This window comes from Scleropages formosus, chromosome 9 (genome assembly GCF_900964775.1).
Source record: "Scleropages formosus chromosome 9, fSclFor1.1, whole genome shotgun sequence".
NCBI classification, from domain to species: Eukaryota; Metazoa; Chordata; class Actinopteri; order Osteoglossiformes; family Osteoglossidae; genus Scleropages; species Scleropages formosus.
This window is the reverse complement of record NC_041814.1, coordinates 30,533,609-30,552,170: the sequence shown is the minus strand read 5'-3', so window position 1 is coordinate 30,552,170 and position 18,562 is coordinate 30,533,609. Positions and strand designations below refer to the sequence as shown.

At 51.1% G+C, this 18,562-nt stretch overlaps 1 protein-coding gene across 2 annotated transcripts in view; it reads left to right on the top strand.

The window, feature by feature from the left end:
* The window catches only part of LOC108932661 (1-phosphatidylinositol 4,5-bisphosphate phosphodiesterase gamma-1-like), a 32,603-nt gene extending 15,731 nt beyond the window's left edge, over positions 1 to 16,872 (top strand). For both annotated transcript variants that reach the window (XM_029255062.1, XM_029255063.1), the window contains exons 5-32: positions 657 to 741; positions 2,174 to 2,254; positions 2,447 to 2,481; positions 2,812 to 2,884; positions 3,660 to 3,755; positions 3,875 to 3,993; positions 4,315 to 4,400; positions 4,492 to 4,612; positions 4,787 to 4,955; positions 5,466 to 5,585; positions 5,695 to 5,802; positions 5,940 to 6,124; positions 6,236 to 6,436; positions 6,873 to 6,992; positions 7,808 to 7,991; positions 8,078 to 8,155; positions 8,291 to 8,394; positions 8,754 to 8,850; positions 8,987 to 9,053; positions 9,621 to 9,787; positions 10,007 to 10,103; positions 11,273 to 11,497; positions 11,814 to 11,959; positions 12,041 to 12,155; positions 12,444 to 12,605; positions 13,521 to 13,609; positions 13,741 to 13,919; positions 14,041 to 16,872. In XM_029255062.1, the coding sequence (XP_029110895.1) occupies positions 657 to 741; positions 2,174 to 2,254; positions 2,447 to 2,481; positions 2,812 to 2,884; positions 3,660 to 3,755; positions 3,875 to 3,993; positions 4,315 to 4,400; positions 4,492 to 4,612; positions 4,787 to 4,955; positions 5,466 to 5,585; positions 5,695 to 5,802; positions 5,940 to 6,124; positions 6,236 to 6,436; positions 6,873 to 6,992; positions 7,808 to 7,991; positions 8,078 to 8,155; positions 8,291 to 8,394; positions 8,754 to 8,850; positions 8,987 to 9,053; positions 9,621 to 9,787; positions 10,007 to 10,103; positions 11,273 to 11,497; positions 11,814 to 11,959; positions 12,041 to 12,155; positions 12,444 to 12,605; positions 13,521 to 13,609; positions 13,741 to 13,919; positions 14,041 to 14,101 (3,370 nt within the window). In that variant the 3' untranslated portion in view covers positions 14,102 to 16,872. The remainder of the gene's footprint in view (positions 1 to 656; positions 742 to 2,173; positions 2,255 to 2,446; positions 2,482 to 2,811; positions 2,885 to 3,659; positions 3,756 to 3,874; positions 3,994 to 4,314; positions 4,401 to 4,491; positions 4,613 to 4,786; positions 4,956 to 5,465; positions 5,586 to 5,694; positions 5,803 to 5,939; positions 6,125 to 6,235; positions 6,437 to 6,872; positions 6,993 to 7,807; positions 7,992 to 8,077; positions 8,156 to 8,290; positions 8,395 to 8,753; positions 8,851 to 8,986; positions 9,054 to 9,620; positions 9,788 to 10,006; positions 10,104 to 11,272; positions 11,498 to 11,813; positions 11,960 to 12,040; positions 12,156 to 12,443; positions 12,606 to 13,520; positions 13,610 to 13,740; positions 13,920 to 14,040) is intronic.
* The last annotated feature ends 1,690 nt before the right edge of the window (positions 16,873 to 18,562 follow it).

Here is an 18,562-nt window from a genome sequence, read left to right as displayed (position 1 = left end):
CGGGAAGTGACTGATCGATTTGGTATCGTTTGGAATTATTCTTTTCTGCAACGTGTAATAATTCAAATCTGAGGTCTTCCTGGAAAAAAACACAACCCTTCTGGGGAAAAAGAAGTCCTCGAACCTATTCCTGGAAGCGTTACCCCTCGGCAGGCGTTGCATACATGCGTGCACGTGCAAAACAAACACGCTGATGAGTTGAGTAAGAGGCGCAGAGCACCGACATTTACCCCTGCGCACGTTTCGGCCGTGCGCCACGCGTGCCTTTCCTGCTGTGACAGCTGGAGCCAGTTAGAAGCTGGAGGCGACGAGGAACACGTGGCGCAAGTGTCGGGCTCCCATGTTGTCCCGGTGTCGGCGGGGTTTGGGGAGAGTGTCCGACAACCACAGCAGGTTCTCACAGAATTGGACCTTGCGTCAGGCCCACGAGCTGTGAACACTGTGGGAGTGAGTTGAACGAAGGCGGTTCACACATCTGTGGTTTCTATTGTTGTTGTTTTTTTACATTTTGGGGCCATGGAAATACAGGTCATATCCGGTCTACAACGCTCGTGTGTGTGTGTGTGTGTGTGTGTGTGTGTGTGTGTGTGTCTGTGTGTGTGTGTGTCGGTGATGAACCACAGTATCTGTATACGTGTTTCTGTCCATCACTGCAGCATCACTGCCAAGGATGTGAAGGCCCTGCTGCCCCAGGTCAACTACCGCGTTCCCAACATGCGCTTCCTGAAGGACAAGCTGCAGGTGGGTCCACTGAGCACCTGCACACAGAGCGAGAGCGACCATGTTGTTGGTTCACATCCCTCACGTAGCTCCTATAGAAGTGACATTCAAATAGCAAATACATTATAGTAGATGGTGTCAAACTCATTTATGGAGCTATCGGGAGAGAAGTGGCTCTGAAAGAGATGAGTTTGAGACCTTTCTTAAATGTAGGAGGGATTCAGCAGCTGCGAGGGAGAGGGGGAACTCATTACGCCACATCAGGGACAAAACTGAGAACCTGCAGACTATTACTTTTTGACCCTTGTGAGTGGGGTCACCAGGCAGCCAGAGGGGGAAGAGCACAGCACTCTTGCAGGAGGTGATGAGGGCCTGTAGGTATCGGTGCAGATTCTTTGACCGTCTTGTAGACCGTAACCACAGAGTTAAACCAGCTGCAGGAAGCCAGAGCGGTTCACGCACATTTGTATGAATGAACTACAGATAAATTACACCCGAAACGCAGTCTCGGTTGCACGGCCTCCTCAGCCCTGAACGTCTGAAACCTGATCTGCGAGCTCCTAAAAAAATCACGTGGTCCTACTTGTGGATCTCCGACATTCTATATTTAGCGCATCTCATTGATCTTACGTGAGTCACAGTTGCGTTGACTCACAGCGCTGCTATTTGTGTGCGTAAAGCGCCGCTGACGCAGTGGCGCCCGGCCCTGTCAATGGAAGCTGCTCGACTCATTGCGGGGGTTCGAGGGAGAGCGCCAGCCTACTCTGTCATCAAACCCCTGACTAAAGAAAGGTTATTGACCCGATGTTATAGAGTGAACTGCAGATAGTCGGTGGCGGCGGCGAGGGCTTTTACCTGCTGACAGCTGGACATTGTGCTGATATTTTTACCGCACCATGACCTGCTCCGAGGGTCTAACATGTGACCACTGGCTCAGGAGTTCAGCTCTTCAGCCAGTCTTCAGTTTAATCTCAGGAGTGGCCAGCAGGTGGCGGGGTTTGTACTGTGGCCTTGCAGTCGGAAGGATCAGGGTTCGAATCCCCCCACCTGCTGTCGTACCCTTGATCAAGGTACTTACCCTGGTTTGTTCCAGTATAAATTACCCAGCTGTATAAAAGGGTATGTAATTTTAAGTGTCTTAACATGGTAAGTCACTTTGGAGAAAAGCGTCAGATGAAATAAAGTAATTCGGTTAGTGCGTTTTTGGGTCTCTTTTGCAAACTTCTCCAACTGTGCCAATTCCGTGGTGTGTGTGTGTGTATGTATATAAATGTATATGCAGACGCGCGCGCGTGCATGTGTGTGAGTGGCGCCGGTCTACAGGTGGTGTGTTGCTTCTGGAGCGATTGTTATAGTCTGCATCCCACGAATGTGCTGTTTGTTGCATTTGGTGAAATCATCCCAAAGTCCTGATGTGTGTGTGTGCGTGCGTGCGTCTGTTTTTTCTGCCTAGGAGGTGGAGGCCCGCTGTGAGTTGACCTTCCCCCACTTTGTCCAGCTGTACAGGACGCTAATGTTTGATGCACAGAGGAGTGTGAGTACTGCTCCCTCACACACACACACACACACACACACACACACACTCCCCTTTCAACACAGATACGTGGTTTTGCTCTCCTACACTCACTAAGACGCACTCACATCACACTCCACCGTACCTCCCACTGGGAACCTCCTGGCCCCGCCCCCTTGTCCCACCCCTCATTCTGTGTCTCTGCCCCCCCAGATCATTGAACAGCTGGAGCTGTCCTTCCCGCTGCGGTGAGTGCACCCCCTGTCCACATGTCCCTCTGGTGCTCATCCTGGAACCCCCCCCCCCCAATCGAACATTCTCTCCAAGGCCCCTGATCCTCTCATTTCCTCCTCCACCTACCATACTGCTCTCTCTCCCTCGCTCGCCCACTGCCCTTGGCTACTTTACCCTTTGCTGCCCCCCAGTGTTGCATTACAGACATCATGTTTTGTTTGCGTAAATGTGCATAAGCACGGCGTCTCGGTTGGCTTGAGACCAGTTTCATAAATCTGAGTAAATTATTCCACAGTGTAGTGGCAGGTATTGTTTTTACGTGTGTGTGTGTGTGTATTTAACAGCAATGTGGATCGGCCCGAGCTCTGCCAGATCTCTCTGTATGACTTCCAGAAATTCCTGCAGCTGGACCAGAAGGTATGAAGGACACTGTTAGGTTTACGCTGAAGGGCACTGCGGCAGCGCCCATGTAGTGTAGCGCTTCCATCTGTCCGACCTTTCCCAGCGACTGCTGACTTCAGGGTCGCGGTGGTCTGGAGCCTATCCCGGAAGCATAGGATGTGAGGCAGTGTGCACTATGGACGGGATACCGGTCCGTTTTACTCTAATAGTTTTATTGTAATTTTAAATTAAAGCAAGACGATGTGACACACGTGTCTAGAAGCTCCTGGTCACTTCCCACTTTGCAGTGTTCATCAGCTTCTGGCCACTTTCAGCTCCCCTTGTCCTCTATACGGTCGATCGGAGCTGAAAACAGATCTCCGTCGATGCATTTATAGTCGAGGTTGTGTGAAAGTCTTGGATGCAGATATATTGTAAGATTTTTCGTTGGAGCGTTTTTGTTTTTAACTTTGAGCTACGTTAAAATCAGAGCTAATTTAAAACGAAAACAAAACGGTTCCCGTTCAGCGCCGATTCTTAGCGGATCCATCCCGTAAACGCAGTCAGCAAACAGGAGCCGTGAACACCGTGTGAGGAAGCTGAATGAAGGCGGTCCGCGCTCCCGCTGTTTTTTTGTCAGCCTCGGTGCATTTTGCTGCTGCGGAAACACGGGCCGCTTCCCAAGTGCAGCAAACAGGTGTTTCAGACACAGTACAAATAAAGCAGTGAACTAGACGATGTTTGTGTGTGAAATTCGTAGCACAAAGCACTGGTGTGTCTGTACCTGACGGCCGTGTGTCTCCCGTTCCAGGAGTCGTGGGCGGCCGACATCGGTCGCGTCAGGGACTTCATGCTGGGGTACCTGAGGGGCGGAGCCCAGCTGGACCCCTCGCTGCAGCTGGATGAGGTGAGGGCTGCAGGCCGCTCGCACGCACGCACGCACGCACGCACGCACACACACACGCACACACACACACACACCGTGCTTCTGGTGCTGTGTCTGAACCCCTGTCCTCCCCCCTGCAGTTCCTCACGTTCCTGTTCTCCAAGGAGAATGCTGTGTGTGAGCCTTACCCCGTAGCCGTCTCCCCCGAGGACATGAAGAGGCCTCTGTCCCAGTACTGGATCTCCTCCTCCCACAACACGTACGCCGCCCACCCCCTCGCCGCCCCGGTCCCTGCCCCGTCTCGCGGTTTCTCTCGGCCCCTTCACGTCGGTGTCACCCTGTGCGGTCGAGGTGTTGGAACGGAGAACTTAAATTACACACTTTTTCATTTCGCCGCCGCCCCTGGACTCGGGGGTCCCAGGTTCAGATACGTGAATAAAAAGTAGCAATAAAGGTATAACGAGTATGATTTGTGTCCGCAACGTGCCTTAGTTTTAGGGCCTAAAAGCACAAGCAAGGGTAAAAATACAGTGGAAGTGAAGTGAAGTGATTGTGTCCCCTCCCCCTCGGTGTGTTTCAGGTACCTGACGGGGGACCAGTTCTCCAGCGAGTCGTCCCTGGAGGCGTACGCTCGCTGTCTGCGCATGGGCTGCCGCTGCATCGAACGTGAGGACGCCGCCTTTGCCTCTTCCTCTCTGCGTGTCCTTCTCTGCGTTCGCTGTCCTCATCGCCGTCGCTCTTTCCGTCTCCGCTGCAGTGGATTGCTGGGATGGACCCGACGACCTTCCCATCATTTACCATGGCCACACGCTCACCTCCAAGATCAAGTTCCTCGACGTGCTGCACACCATCAAGGAGCACGCCTTCGTCACGTCCGAGTGAGTGTCCGCTGCGCGCTGACGCGCAAGAAGAGAATGGCGCCCGCTTCTCGCCAAGTGCCTCCAGCCCCTCCCACCCTGTCTCTGTAGCATTTCAGGCCCCACACCCTTCCCTCGTGAGTACGTCAGCGGTGGATGCCCTTCCTCGGGAAGTTCTAACCGCTTCCTCGGCAGGTACCCGGTGATCCTGTCCATCGAGGACCACTGCAGCGTGGTGCAGCAGAGGAACATGGCCACCCATTTCAAGAAGGTGTTCGGGGACCTGCTGCTCACCAAGCCCGTGGACGTCGCTGCGGACGAGCTGCCCTCGCCCTACCAGCTGAGGAGGAAGATCCTCATCAAGGTACGCCTGCAGAGAGCATAGTGGGTAACGGGCTGGTTAGTTAATATCAAGGTTCAAGCAGTGGCTTGTAATTCATGTATCAGCATGAAGCGCAACACAGATGCTTCTCAGTGGAACGTGAAGGATTCTTCAAATTCCCGTGTGCATGCCTGGCGACGCATTGAAGACTTTTTGTCTGTGGCCTTTTTATTAACGTTGAGCTGTATGAAAATTAAAAGTAAAACAAAAAAGTCATGTCGTCGACCTTCCGTTCAGTTACTGAACATGTGCAGCGCTGCATTGCTGTTATTTACCGCTTAGGAAGTAAACGCTGTGGAAGTGAGTTGAACAAGGGTGGTCCCATGCTCCTGCGCTGCCATGTATTGGCCTGATGGGTAAACACAGGCTGCGTTGTAGGAAACTGATAAACGGAGGAGATTTTAAGCTCTAGTGGTTAGACGTTGGGTTGGTGTGTCGCCGGTGCGAGCGGGACGGCGTGTTTGAGGGACGCGTGTCCTGTGCCGCCATCAGCACAAGAAGTTGGCCGAGGGGACGCTGTACGAGGAGGTCACGTCGGCCAGCTACTCCGAGAGCGACATCAGTAACTCGCTGCGCAACGGCATCCTGTACCTGGAGGACCCCATCGACCACGTGAGTGCGGCCTGGAGGACAGCTGGGCTTGCTGGGAGAAGGGTTGCCGTTGTAATTTAACTGGAATCGTGTGTGTGTGTGTGTGTGTGTGTGTGTTTGTTTGTTTCAGACCTGGACTCCACACTACTTTGTGCTGACCAGCAATAAGATCTACTATTCGGAGGAGACGTCTCGCTACCAGAGCACCGATGAGGAGGAGGACGACGAGAGCAAGGAGGTACGAGCGATGTGGGCTAAAGGATGGCGACGTTACGTGCGGGGGGTGCGTGAACATTCGAGGGACGCGATGACGTGGAAACGAGCTGCGCGCCCGCCGTCCTCACGCGAATCTCCTCGTCCGTCCCCGTCACGCAGGAGTGCAACAACAACGAGCAGCACTGCGCCGAGCGCTGGTTCCACGGCAAGCTGGGCGGGGGGCGCGATGGGCGCCAGGTGGCGGAGAAGCTCCTGCAGGAGTACTGCGAGGGCGGCGGGAAGGACGGCACCTTCCTGGTGCGCGAGAGCGAGACCTTCGTGGGCGACTACACCCTGTCCTTCTGGTGCGCGCTGCTTTGGCCCCCGTTTCACCGCGCCGTTGCGGCCGACCTGCGTTTGCGCGCTGCCGCTCTCCGTTGACAAGCCCGTAAATGCAGATGTGACTCCGCCCCCAGGCGCTCGGGCCGCGTCCAGCACTGCCGAATCCACTCGCGCCAGGAGTCCGGCTGCACCCGCTTCTACCTGACGGACAACTTGGTGTTCGACAGCCTCTACCGCCTCATCTGCCACTACAGGGACACACCGCTGCGCTGCAACGAGTTCGAGATGAGGCTGGGAAACCCCGTGCCGCAGCCCAACGCCCACGAGAGCCGAGAGTGAGATTGGGGGCAGTGGGCGGGGCCCTAGGTCAGGGGTGGGCTGGGTGCAGTTTTTGGAGCTCCTGCAGACGCGCGTGGTCGAGCGTATGAACGTTTGCGTGAAACCTTGTGCGCGGTCGCTGTTGTCTAGTTTGTCCAGGTATGTTGTGGTGCTGGAGTTCAGAAGAGGGGAAATGTGCTTCATACAGGTCATCTGGTCGTGACCAGACCTCGGGGGACCGCATGTTAAAATGAGCATGCGGTAAAGTGCGTTGCTCTTAAAATATGCAGCGCCTTCCGGAATTTGCGGCACAGGAAAGACGTCCCATTAGTTATTAGTCATTCCGAAGTCATGAGCAGATGACCTGTCACGAGCTGCGTGTTGTCTTCCTCGCCGAGGGGCGCGGTTGAGGAACCTCGGCTCGGTGGCTTGACTCGCAGTTGTGTGACGCAGGTGGTACCACGCGTGCCTGTCCCGTGTGCAGGCTGAACACATGCTGATGCGTGTGCCCCGGGACGGCGCCTTCCTGGTGCGCAAGCGCAGCGAGGCCAACTCCTACGCCATCTCCTTCAGGTGCGCAAACGCCGCTGCCGCCGCCGCCTCCTCTTGTGTTCTACCCCTCCCTCGTTCTCCGCCCTGCTGACCTGCATCCATCCCGCTCCTCAGAATGTGAACGCAGCTGGGGCTGGAATTCTGTTCCCAACTCAGTTTGTTCGTAAATCCAAAGTCACGTCAGCACCTAGATACAGCAGCAATGGCAATGCAACGATAATTATTCCGAAAAACAGGAATAACATCAACGAAAGGTTAATAGTGCAGATGTCCTCATTATTTTACAGGATAGGGTTTGTAAAAATTTTTTATATCACCGTTAATAAACAGAGTGTAGGACTTTTTTCCTCTTAATGTTTTTTTTGGCGCCAATTTAATATGGTTGAAAATAAATGTGTTGTCTCACAAATTCCTGTTTGGTGCCGGTTGTTGACCAGATGCACCCCAACAGTGTGCAATACCTGTCACCTTGTTGCTGATCACTGTAAACACTGTGGAAGTGAGATGAATTAAGGCGACCCCACATTCGCGGAGCTGTCTTGGTGCTTCTCGCTGCCGCGTGTCGGCGGCTCGGCAGGTGAACTCAGATCTGTCGAACGGGTAAACAGAAATGAAAAATATAGAAACGCAAATAAGAAATAAGCAGAAAAAAGTACCTTCAAATATTCGTAACCCGACTCTTCCAACACGTACCCTGGTTCTTACGCCTGTAGCCCTCATCCCATTCGCCCCTTTGATGGTCTGTACCCCACCGCCCCCACGGCTGGCCTGCAGCTGCTCACTAACTCTGTGTGTGTTTGTATATTTGTGTTGCCCGCACCCGCACCCCCCACCAGGGCGGAGGGGAAGATCAAGCACTGCCGCATTCAGCAGGAGGGCCGCCTCTTCATGCTGGGCAGCTCGGCCGAGTTTGAGAGCCTCGTGGACCTGGTCAGCTACTACGAGAAGCACCCGCTCTACCGCAAGATGAGGCTGCGCTACCCCATCAATGAAGACACGCTGGAACGCATGGGCACCACGGTAATCGACCATGCTCCGGCAGCCTTGCTCAGAGCGAGGCGTGTGCCGGAATGCTTGACGTGGCTTCGCGCTCTCCTTGCCTCCAGGAGCTGGACTACGGGGCGCTGTATGAGGTGCGAACACCACACTTCTACGTGGAAGCCAACAAGATGCCGACCGCTCGGGTAGGTCCAGGGTCACGCGTGATGGTGCCAGGTGGAGTACGCCTTGTCATTATTAAAGCACGGCTCTTTGGGAAGGAAACCGACACTCTGTGTGTGTGTGTGCGTGTGCGTGCGCGTGCGTGCATCCCGCTGCAGTGCACCGTGAGGGCTCTCTACGACTACAGGGCACAGCGTGAAGATGAACTGTGCTTCCCCAAGCAGGCCCTCATCGTCAACGTGGACAAGCAGGAGGGCGGCTGGTGAGGAGCAGCACGTGGGCACCTAGGCAACTTACCGGATGGTCACAGGTCCAAATCAGTGGAGGGGGTCCGCTCTCGGTCAAGTACCCTCGAGGAGCACGCGAACTAGACGACTGTGGTAAAAAGAGGGTAAACGGGGAGAGTACCTTAAAAGGATTAAGCAAGGCTTGCAAGGGACTGAATGTGCAGGAGGATGAAGGACATTTACGAGGAGGCTGCAGTTTTAGAAATTTGAGAGAGGCGACTAAATGACCAGACAGCAACTAATTTGCTGAAAGGTAGCTGGCAGGTAACCAAACCCAAGAGGTGAGATGGAGCAAAATCGGATGGGTCCTGTACCCCCCTGTACCCGTGTCTAGGTGGCGTGGTGACTACGGGGGACGGAAGCAGCTATGGTTCCCCGCCAACTACGTGGAGGAGCTTCCCTGTTCCCCGTGCCGAGAGTCAGAGGACGTGGTGAGTCCCTAATAGTGGGAGGGGGATGGGAGACAAAAACGGTCAGAAATGACCACAGCGGTGCTTCGTCAGGCGCTCACACATACATGCACACACAAACGCACTCTCTCTCTTTCCTCCTTTTGACCCGCTGCAGTCGTCTGAGAGCAGCCCTCTAGGCACCTTCCTCAAAGGCTTCATCGACGTGTCAACCTGCCAAGTGGGTGAGTCCACCCCCCCACAGGGCATCGGGCTGCTCGTGTCCCTGTGGGGGTGTCCTGCACAGCACTGTCCCCTTGATCTTCATTCGTATATAAAGGCCTCTGTTGAATTTAACTGATCAGCGTTACCCACGATGCCCTTAGGATTTTCTCCAATTAGAGTCCAGCCCAGTGGAGGAGCAGGTAGCGCCGGTTCCTTGCAGTTCTGGGTCTCTGCATTTGGACGTGGCTTTAAATCTGGCTCATCCCGTGTTTAGTTTGCATGTTCCTCCCATGTTCTTGTCCAAAGACGTGTGAAAGACTGTAGCAGTAAGTTGTACCCTCCCTTACAGTGATAACCACACGGGAATCACCACGAGTGGACTTTGACTAGAGGGCTGCTACTGTACCCTGCTGGCTCCGGTCTAGATCTTGACACTACTCCATAGCCCCTCTGAGCCGTGCCCAGTTGGAAAGCTAACCCAAAACCCAGCAGAGGCCCAAGCCTCGAGCTTCTTTTGGCCGACACGTTCCGGTTGGTTCCGCTCCGCTAAACACGCTAACGGGCGTCACACTCCCGTTCCGTCACAGTGGTCCAGAAAGAGGGCAAGAGCTTGCGGCCCTACGTCTTCACCGTGCATTCCCAGCAGATGTCCTCGCACCCGGTTCAGACTCTTGACGTGGCGGCGGATTCCCTGGAGGACCTCAACGGATGGGTGGCCAAGATCCGGGAGGCGGCCCAGAACGCAGATGCGCGGGTTGGTACCGACACATGTGCAGGCAGACAGATAGCCAGTCACATGATCTGTAACACGCTGTGGGTGGAGCTAAGGCCTCTGCTGGAGGAAGAGTGAGGTACTGCTGCTCCGGAAGCGTCTCCGTGAGGCCCGCCCACTGAGGTCAGCGTACCTGTGAAGAAAGCGTGGGCAGAGACGCCATCTGCTTGTGCTGATGCTGACTTGTTTTCATGGAGACAGATGCAGGAGGAGAAGCAGATGGAGAGGCGGAAGAAGATTGCGCTGGAGCTCTCGGAACTCGTGGTGTACTGCCGACCTGTGCCCTTCAATGAGGAAAGTAAGAAGACCGCCCATAGCTCTTCTCCACAAGATTCTCTTTAACCGTCTTCCACATGTTCAGAAGCTTCTCCGGCTTTTCTTTGCCTTGTCATGTCAGTGCTTGTGAGAACACTGAGTAGATATGTCCCGCAATAGAGTTCACGCGAACGTGACCGCATTTGACAGGAATGACCAGACGGTCCAGTGCGACACGCTATCTTGTGTGTATTTTTCAGAATTAAAAACAAGTTAGTTCAGCGAAACCAAATTGATAAAAAGTGTTAAGTATTTAAAGTGATTGACACTGATAAATAAAACTTTTAATAGCATAAACATTTTATTATAAATGTGGATTGTGTAAGAAAGCTTCATAAACGTTGTGCCATCTATTATTTACATTTATTCATTTAGCTGATGCTTTTCTCCAAAGCATTGGGGGTGCAGTGGTGCAGTGGGTTGGACCGGGTCCTGCTCTCCGGTGGGTCTGGGGTTTGAGTCCCTCTTGGGGTGCCTTGCAACGGACTGGCATCCCGTCCTGGGTGTGTCCCCTCCCCCTCCGGCCTTAAGCCCTGTGTTGCCGGTACCCCATGACTCCGTATGGGACAAGCGGTTCAGACAGTGTGTGTGTGTGAGTGTGTGTGTGTGTGTGTTTTCTCCAAAGCGATGTAGTGTTAAGGTGCTTAAAATTAGTACAGTTACAAGTGTACAATAACTTACCCATATTTACATTTACTCACCTGTCAGACACTTTTCTCCAAAGTGAAGTATAACTCGGAGTAAACACAAGTGCATCAATAACTAGAGCTTTAGAGACACACACATGCGCACACAAACTCATAGACATGTGTGCGCCATTATCAAAACATAATCAGTTAGACCAGTAGCATCGTTTTACCATCTCCCAATGTGGCATCATCTTGTCGCAATCGTTTGTAATTTTTTTCTCAAGTGGTTGGTCAGTTGGCAAAATGAAACTCAAAATCATGAAAATGAACTTAATTTAGATATGTAAAGAGATTTTGAGCCAAAATTCTCAATACATATTGTTTTTTTCTTTTTAGAAAATGCAGAATTGGTCAAGAACCATTTTACTGTCTTTGTCTTTTTCCCTCAAATTGTGCTGTATTTCGTTAACATGAAACATTTCCAGTGAAATGAGAGACAAACTGTCTACGTTCCTCCCCGCAGAGATCGGCACAGACAAGGCCTGCTACCGGGACATGTCCTCCTTCCCGGAGACCAAGGCGGAGAAGTTTGCCACGCGTGGCCGGGGAAAGCGCTTCCTGCAGTACAACCGGAGGCAGCTGTCCCGCATCTACCCCAAGGGCCAGCGCCTCGACTCCTCCAACTACGACCCGCTGCCCATGTGGCTGTGTGGCAGCCAGTTGGTGGCGCTCAATTTCCAGACACCCGGTACGCAACTGTTCCCACAGCAAAGCCGCCTTTCACAGCACCCCTTGCTGTCCTCTGACGCAGCCTCCCAAGCCCATGGCTCTCTGTGCTCAGTACGGCTCCCGATGGCACACTTCTTCAGGAGGAGTCCATACCTCCAGCAAGTGACACTTTTGCGGGGGTCCAGGGACGGCCGCTTGCTGTCCCATAAATGAGACAAATCAGGCTCCGCCCCCTTGGACCGAGCTTTTGACTATAGCCTTCTGTCACAGTGTGAACCTCTCGTGCCATCTCTCTCTCTCTCTCTCTCTCTCTCTCTCTCTCTCTCGCCACGCAGACAAGCCCATGCAGCTGAACCAGGCGCTGTTCACCCTGGGAGGGGGCACTGGTTACGTCCCGCAGCCGGACATCATGAGGGAGGAGAGCTTTGACCCCTTCGACAAGGAGACGCTGCGCGTGGAGCCTATCACCATCCAGATGCAGGTTAGAGGGGAGCTAAATGTGTGGCCAGAGAACGTCCTTCCTCCCGTGGCTGTGCAGATTTACCCTCCCCTCCCCCTACAGGTCCTCGGAGCGCGCCACCTGCCGAAGAACGGCCGCAGCATTGTGTGCCCCTTTGTCGAGGTGGAGGTGTGCGGGGCCGACTACGACTGCAGCAAGTGCAAGACCGATGTTGTGGGTACGCTAACTGTACGCTGGCTGTGGGGGCGGGACAACAAGGCACCTTTTGGGCTCCACACGGGGTCAGATAGAACACAACAGGAATAACTGTCATGTCTTTAATATGACCGACTATGGCTATTCCTCCAGCGGATGTCTGTGTGCGTGTGTGAGAAACCAGAATGAGCACGTATGCATGTGCACATCTTCATCTGCACCCTTGAACCTACTCTCTCCCAGAGACAATGTCTTGATCCCTGTGTGTGTGTCTGTGTGTGCCGGCGCACCCCCACCCGCCTCTCTCTAGCGGACAATGGCTTGAATCCCGTGTGGATGCAGAAGCAGTTTGTATTTGACATCCGAAACCCCACGTTCGCCTTTCTTCGCTTCGTCGTGTACGAGGAGGACATGTTCAGTGACCCCAACTTCCTGGCCCAGGCCAGCTATCCTGTCCAAGCCCTCAAGACAGGTGAGGAGCCCAGTGTGTGTGTTTATTATATGTGTATCAAGTAAAATATGTAAGAACCTTTTAAACACGTTTTGTCCTTGTATTCTGGTTCCAGCTACAGTCAGACACAGCTGATTTCCACTGTAATAACTTTTTAACGACATTGTCTTCACTTATGAGTTTTGTAAAAATTTCTGTTTGCTGCGGAGCAAAAGCCACCTGTTTCCCATCCGAGCTGACAGAAGGCAGTAAAGTGCACCCACACGGAATAGGAGTGTGGGGAAACCGTAATTCAGCTCACCTCCACAGTGTTTACAGCTCGTATCTGGTGTTCTTGGGTGTCACCGATCAATATCAAAATGACAAACGCTTCACGTGTTTATAGGATGGGTTGGTCAACAGTCAACATTTAACAGGAGTTTGTGTAATTTTTATTTTCGGTCATTTTAGATTTGTTTTTATGAAGTACAAAATAAAACTGGAAAGTCTCATCTGCTTTTTTTACTTATTAATCATACATTACACACACACACACACACACACACTATTGGAAACCGCTTGTCCCAGGCGGGGTCGCGGCAAACTGGAGCCTAATCTGGCAACACAGGGCACAAGGCTGAAGGGGGAGGGGGACACACGGGATGCCAGTCTGTCACAAGGTACTCCAAGCAAGACTCGAACCCCAGACCCACCAGAGAGCAGGACCTGGCCAAACCCACTGAGCCACTATGCCCCCCCCCCATCATACGTTATTAATTTATTATTTGTTATATTTATGTTATATCTGAAGTTTGTACACAGCCTAACCAGCAAACCTCAGGAACCAGTGTATCAGTAATGCAGTATGTGTGAATATGCTGTTCCCTGTGTGTTTTCTGTGTGTGTGTGTGTGTGTGTGTGTGTGAGTGAGTGATACACTTGCCCGTGTGTTCCCAGGTTACAGGAGCGTTCCACTGAAGAACAGCTACAGTGAAGAACTAGAACTGGCCTCACTGCTCGTGCACATTGAGATTGTTAATGCCAAGGTGAGCTGTGGGCTCTTCTGGCATCTAGTCAGGAAGCCCCCCACACTGTTGTCACCTCTGTTTACTCCCCTTACACAACTACCTGTTCACTTTGTGTTGCCCCTCATTCTCATGGCGTGCTGTGCTGGCAGGACGATGAGAACCTGTACACATCGATCCAACGGCTGCGGGACCGCACAAGTGAGCTCTCCAATCAGGTTTCAATCCTCGAGAGATCCGGCTCGGCTGACCACAGCTACCAGCAGAGCCTGGATGAGCTGCGAGCTGCACAGGACCAGCTGACAGAATTGATGGAGGCACGCAGCCATAGGTACATACGTACGCGTGCGCACACACACACACACACACACACACACACACACACACACACACACACACGTGTGCGCTTAGATTTCACCATCTCACTTCTCTCCTCTGGTCTCTGCCCACAGGCTGACGGAGAATAAAAAGCGAGAGAAGCTGAGGCAACAGATGGGAATGAAACGCAGTTAGAGCACTGACCAGTAGGAGGCAGCATATGACGGCAGGCCGAAGGTAGAAGATGTGTGTGGAGATGGTCGTTCTCCAAACCGTTCCTGAACGGAAACAACCCAGAACTGGAATTATAGTCATCAAGTGCTAGCTGACCTTGACATAAAACAATTTAAGAACAGACACACAACGCTTTGCTGGACCACAAGAGCTGTGGAGCACACAAAACAAAAAGCAGGATACACAACCGCACAAGATGGACAAAGATCTCGTAGGACAATCTAGGGCCACCGCTGACATTGTGGGACAAAAACTTTACTAATACTGTGTGAAATATCTAACGATGAATAACACAGGAGGAAGGATGAAGGAAAGGGAAAATGGGGCCAAAACACACTCAGGTCACTCTTGTTACACTAGCTGGGAGGACGTGATGAGAAGCAGAGCACTGAGGAAAGGGACTCTTAAGGGCTGCAGGTGTGACAGCAACATGTGCGTAAGTCCGTGCCTCTAATGCTGCACATGCACCCTTACCTGTGCGTATGAGCGTGAGGGACGAGCACGGGCCAGAGCTAACCCCACGCTGCAGTGTATGTCTCTGCTCATCACGCAGCTGTCCTGTCTTTGACCCACTGGTCAGCCAACCGCCACTCTGCTCCTCACATACACAGGAAGTAGGGGAGAGGAAATGGACATGAGCACCGAAACAGCAACAGACAAAGAAAGAGAGAGAACAGCTTTAAGGTGCCAGGCAACAAACCTGTCAAGTTGTGTGTCTGTCACTCATTTCAAATTTTATATAGTATGTACATATTTTCAGTCAGCTATTCGGACATTTTTCAAACACACACGCACGGAGTGCATTGTGTGTGGGTGTGCTGTCCGTGGGCCGCTGGGGCAGAGCACTGTCCACCCGATTCCACCCGCTCAACCATCTGCCCACACCTAGGGATTGGTGTATGAAATAAGAGGCAAGAACTTCAGCCTTGTCGCCCATGCAGGGGGTCCCAGGCCAGGGAGCTCCCACATGTTCCACCATGCCTTCGTGAAGGGAGTAAAGATGGTAAGATTCATGCAATAAACATCAGGAATGAAAATTTTACTTAAGGAGCACCAAACTACAAGTGGTAGAACCCCAACATATGGTCTGCTGTGCTGCCAGAGTGGCAGCATTACTGCCCTGTACAGGATCTCACGATGACGGTGTGGCCACACCCTCTCGGACCCTTGCTGGGTACGTGAAGGAGTGTCCTAGCGACCAAGACTTTACCATGCCCCCCCCACCACTCAGGCCCAACACATATTGTGGGGAGCTCAACACTGACTGATGCAATAGATGATTCCTAAACATAAACCATACTTTTTTGTACTTATTTTAAAGTGGACTCTCTTAAGAAGGCAGGATACACATGCACGCACACACAGGGCCCATGATTTTGTCTTTAGTCCTCCTTGGTGTTTATCACTCTAGAGCAGTGAGACCAAGACTGAAAAAACAAATCTGTGAACAAGGGAAAGTGAAAACCGAGACTGTACACAAACATAAACGCCTGGTCTTAAGGGTCCCTTTCCTCACACTTTGAGACTCATGACCGCTTTGCAAATGGTGTGTATCATTTATGCCAGCATTTGGATGGATGGATGTTCAGACGGACGGATAGACACACTGATGGATTGATGGATGATAGGATGCTTCTGTACCTGTGGCCAAATAGCTAATGTTTAAAGGTTGAAAACTGTCCTCTCTGGAATCAACAGGGACACGAGTGACACAGTGCTTCAGGGACTTAACACCATCATGAGAACTTTGCGTTTTCTTGTCTTGAGAGAAGATCTTTAGCAAGGTACTTATCCTGAAATATGTTAAATGAATAGAATGAATGGGTAAGTTGTCAAACTAAAATGCTTTGGTTAAAAGCACCTGCAGAGCAACTAAATAATGTAATTATGATAGTGATAATAAGTATGACTGTAATTAGTGCAGCAAATCCACTAGGAATTGTCATCTCAGGAGCCCTGGGAGGAGAGAACTGGATTTTTGTGTGTGTGTGTGTGTGTGTGTGTGTGTGTGTGTGTGTGGGGTCTCACTGCTTCATGTCCACGTCTGTGTGAAAAACCATAAGGGCTCCGCCATGATGCTCCTCCACCACCAGGGGGCAGGTTAGAAACAGCCCCCCCCATCATCACCACACACCTCTGTCCTGAAGGACAGGGGACCCAGGTTTCTTCTTTTTAAATTGTTTGCCGCCCACTCCACTTATTTAATAAGGTAACTAAAGTTAAAAAAAAAAAACAAAAACAAAGGGCTATGGTAAATTCAGAGCACTTTTACCTCATTGTGCTTTGTCACCCTTCCTGCAGGCGGCGCTCTTTGAAGACTCTAATCTCATGTGATCCCCTGCTGGTCTCATTCTAGCCCCTTAACACACCTTTTCTTCAACCAAGAGTCACAGGTTTAGTGAAGTTTGGCAAGGCAGTTTACCGTATCGGTGCAGACAGATGTGGTCCCAAAGTGGAAGATGCTGTGACTCGGTGTATACTGTGTGTGTAAAGGTGTGTGTTCGACAGTCCCCACTCCCATATCCCCATGCACTATCCTTTCAGCCCCACATCACACAAGCCCCAGGTGGGATCGTCTATGCAATGCTTACCCCTTCCACCTAGACTGTACTTAATGCCTGTCTCTGTCCACATGTACCTGTATTTACCTGTATTTAATGGAATTCCTACTTCAGGTTGTCCACTATTACTCTGCCCTGAAGACCCGTACAAGTTTCCACTGAAATAAAATGTGTTTCGGGTATCTGCCTTTACTGTGCTGTCATTTGCTCTGAATGCATTAACAAACCAGTCACTTGTGTCCCATTAGATACTGAAGATAATTTAAGAAATGCACAAAGAATGATGCTGTTAAACTGGGGACTGTCGCTAATTTTCGTCATTGTGCTACAACAGGGGTTCTTAACCTGGGATCAACTTCAGGGGTCCGTGAAGCACAGGTTTGCTTTGAATGTTAACTAAGTTGAAAATATTTACTTTCCTTCATGTGACACTTTCCTCCAAAGAGAATTACAATCGAAATCAAAGGCAACTTTGTCACTTCATCTATAGGTGTATTACACATACAGCGGGGCAAAATTTTGTCTCTCTTTGGACATCTGTGCCACATAGAACTTGCAGTGCAGCGTGTCACAAACAAGACGAGTGCAAATACAGGGTAATGCGCTACACAGGCCAGAGTCTGGCGACAATGTGCACAGTGTACAAAATACACAGACAATAAACATTGTTCTGCTACTTAGAGTGATTTATCAGCATACACAGCTGAGTAATTTTTACTGCATAAAGGGTTACAGAACAGTTGCAGGGATGTGGAGTTTGCATGTTCCTCCTGTGTCTGCTCCCGTGTGGGTGCTCCGGTTTCCTCCCACAGTCCAAAGACATGCTGTTCAGGTTCCCCCATAGTGTGTGAATGACACAGAGAGAGTTTTACTGTTTCACTGATGTATGGATGAGTGACCTGTTGTAAGTACTGTATCTAGGAGTGTAAATCACCTTGGTGAATAAGGTGTGTGGGCTAGTAACACTACATAGTATCCATTGTAAGTCGCTTTGGAGAAAAGCATCTGCTAAATAAATAAATGAAATGAATGTGACGTTGGGTCCTTCAAGTGGAGGCAACAGCTCTAACCACCACACCGCCTGCTGTCCCTTATTACTATTAGTAAACATATTTCAGCTACGTAAATTCAGCTGGATAGTTTTTACTGCATCAGTTCAGGGTGAGTTACCTTGATCAACAGCATTATAGAGGAAACTGGGGTACAAACCCAGGTCCTACAGTTCCCAGGCAATGGGGAAGGTACTTTTTTCAATCCTTTTTGGATTAGGGTTAGTGTGCTGGTTGTGAACAGCCTATTGGTTTAAATCCAATGAGGGAATTTTTATAGTTGGGGAAACTAGTTTACCTAAACTGTGCACATATAATACCCTTGTACATAAGTAGCTACAGTTGTAAGTCACTAAGGCTTCCAGTAGTAATGGTAAATTTTATTCACAAACATTAATTGTATTAAATCATTTAGCTGACACTTTTCTCCAGAGCAACTTAGTGTTAAGCTACTTACCATTATTTACAATTTAATACAGCTGCTTAATTTTATTGGACTCATTTTAGGGTAAATACTTTGCTCAAGCCAAGGGTACTACAGCTGGTGGAAGAATTCAAACCTGTAACCTTTGGGTTCAAAGGCAGCAGCTCTAACCACTACACTACCCACTGTCCTCAGTTGCACCTAAAAACCACAAAATGCCATTGTAAAAGTTACAGTTCAGTCCTTCTGTGTGCACTACCTTATGTCTCTCACGTCTTTTATGTCTCAGAAGGGGGTGCTCCTGTCCCTCCAACCATATAATCCCCTTTCACTGAGTTGGTGACGGGCATTGCTGGTTGAAACTGTCCTACCTTGAATCTTGCGGTCA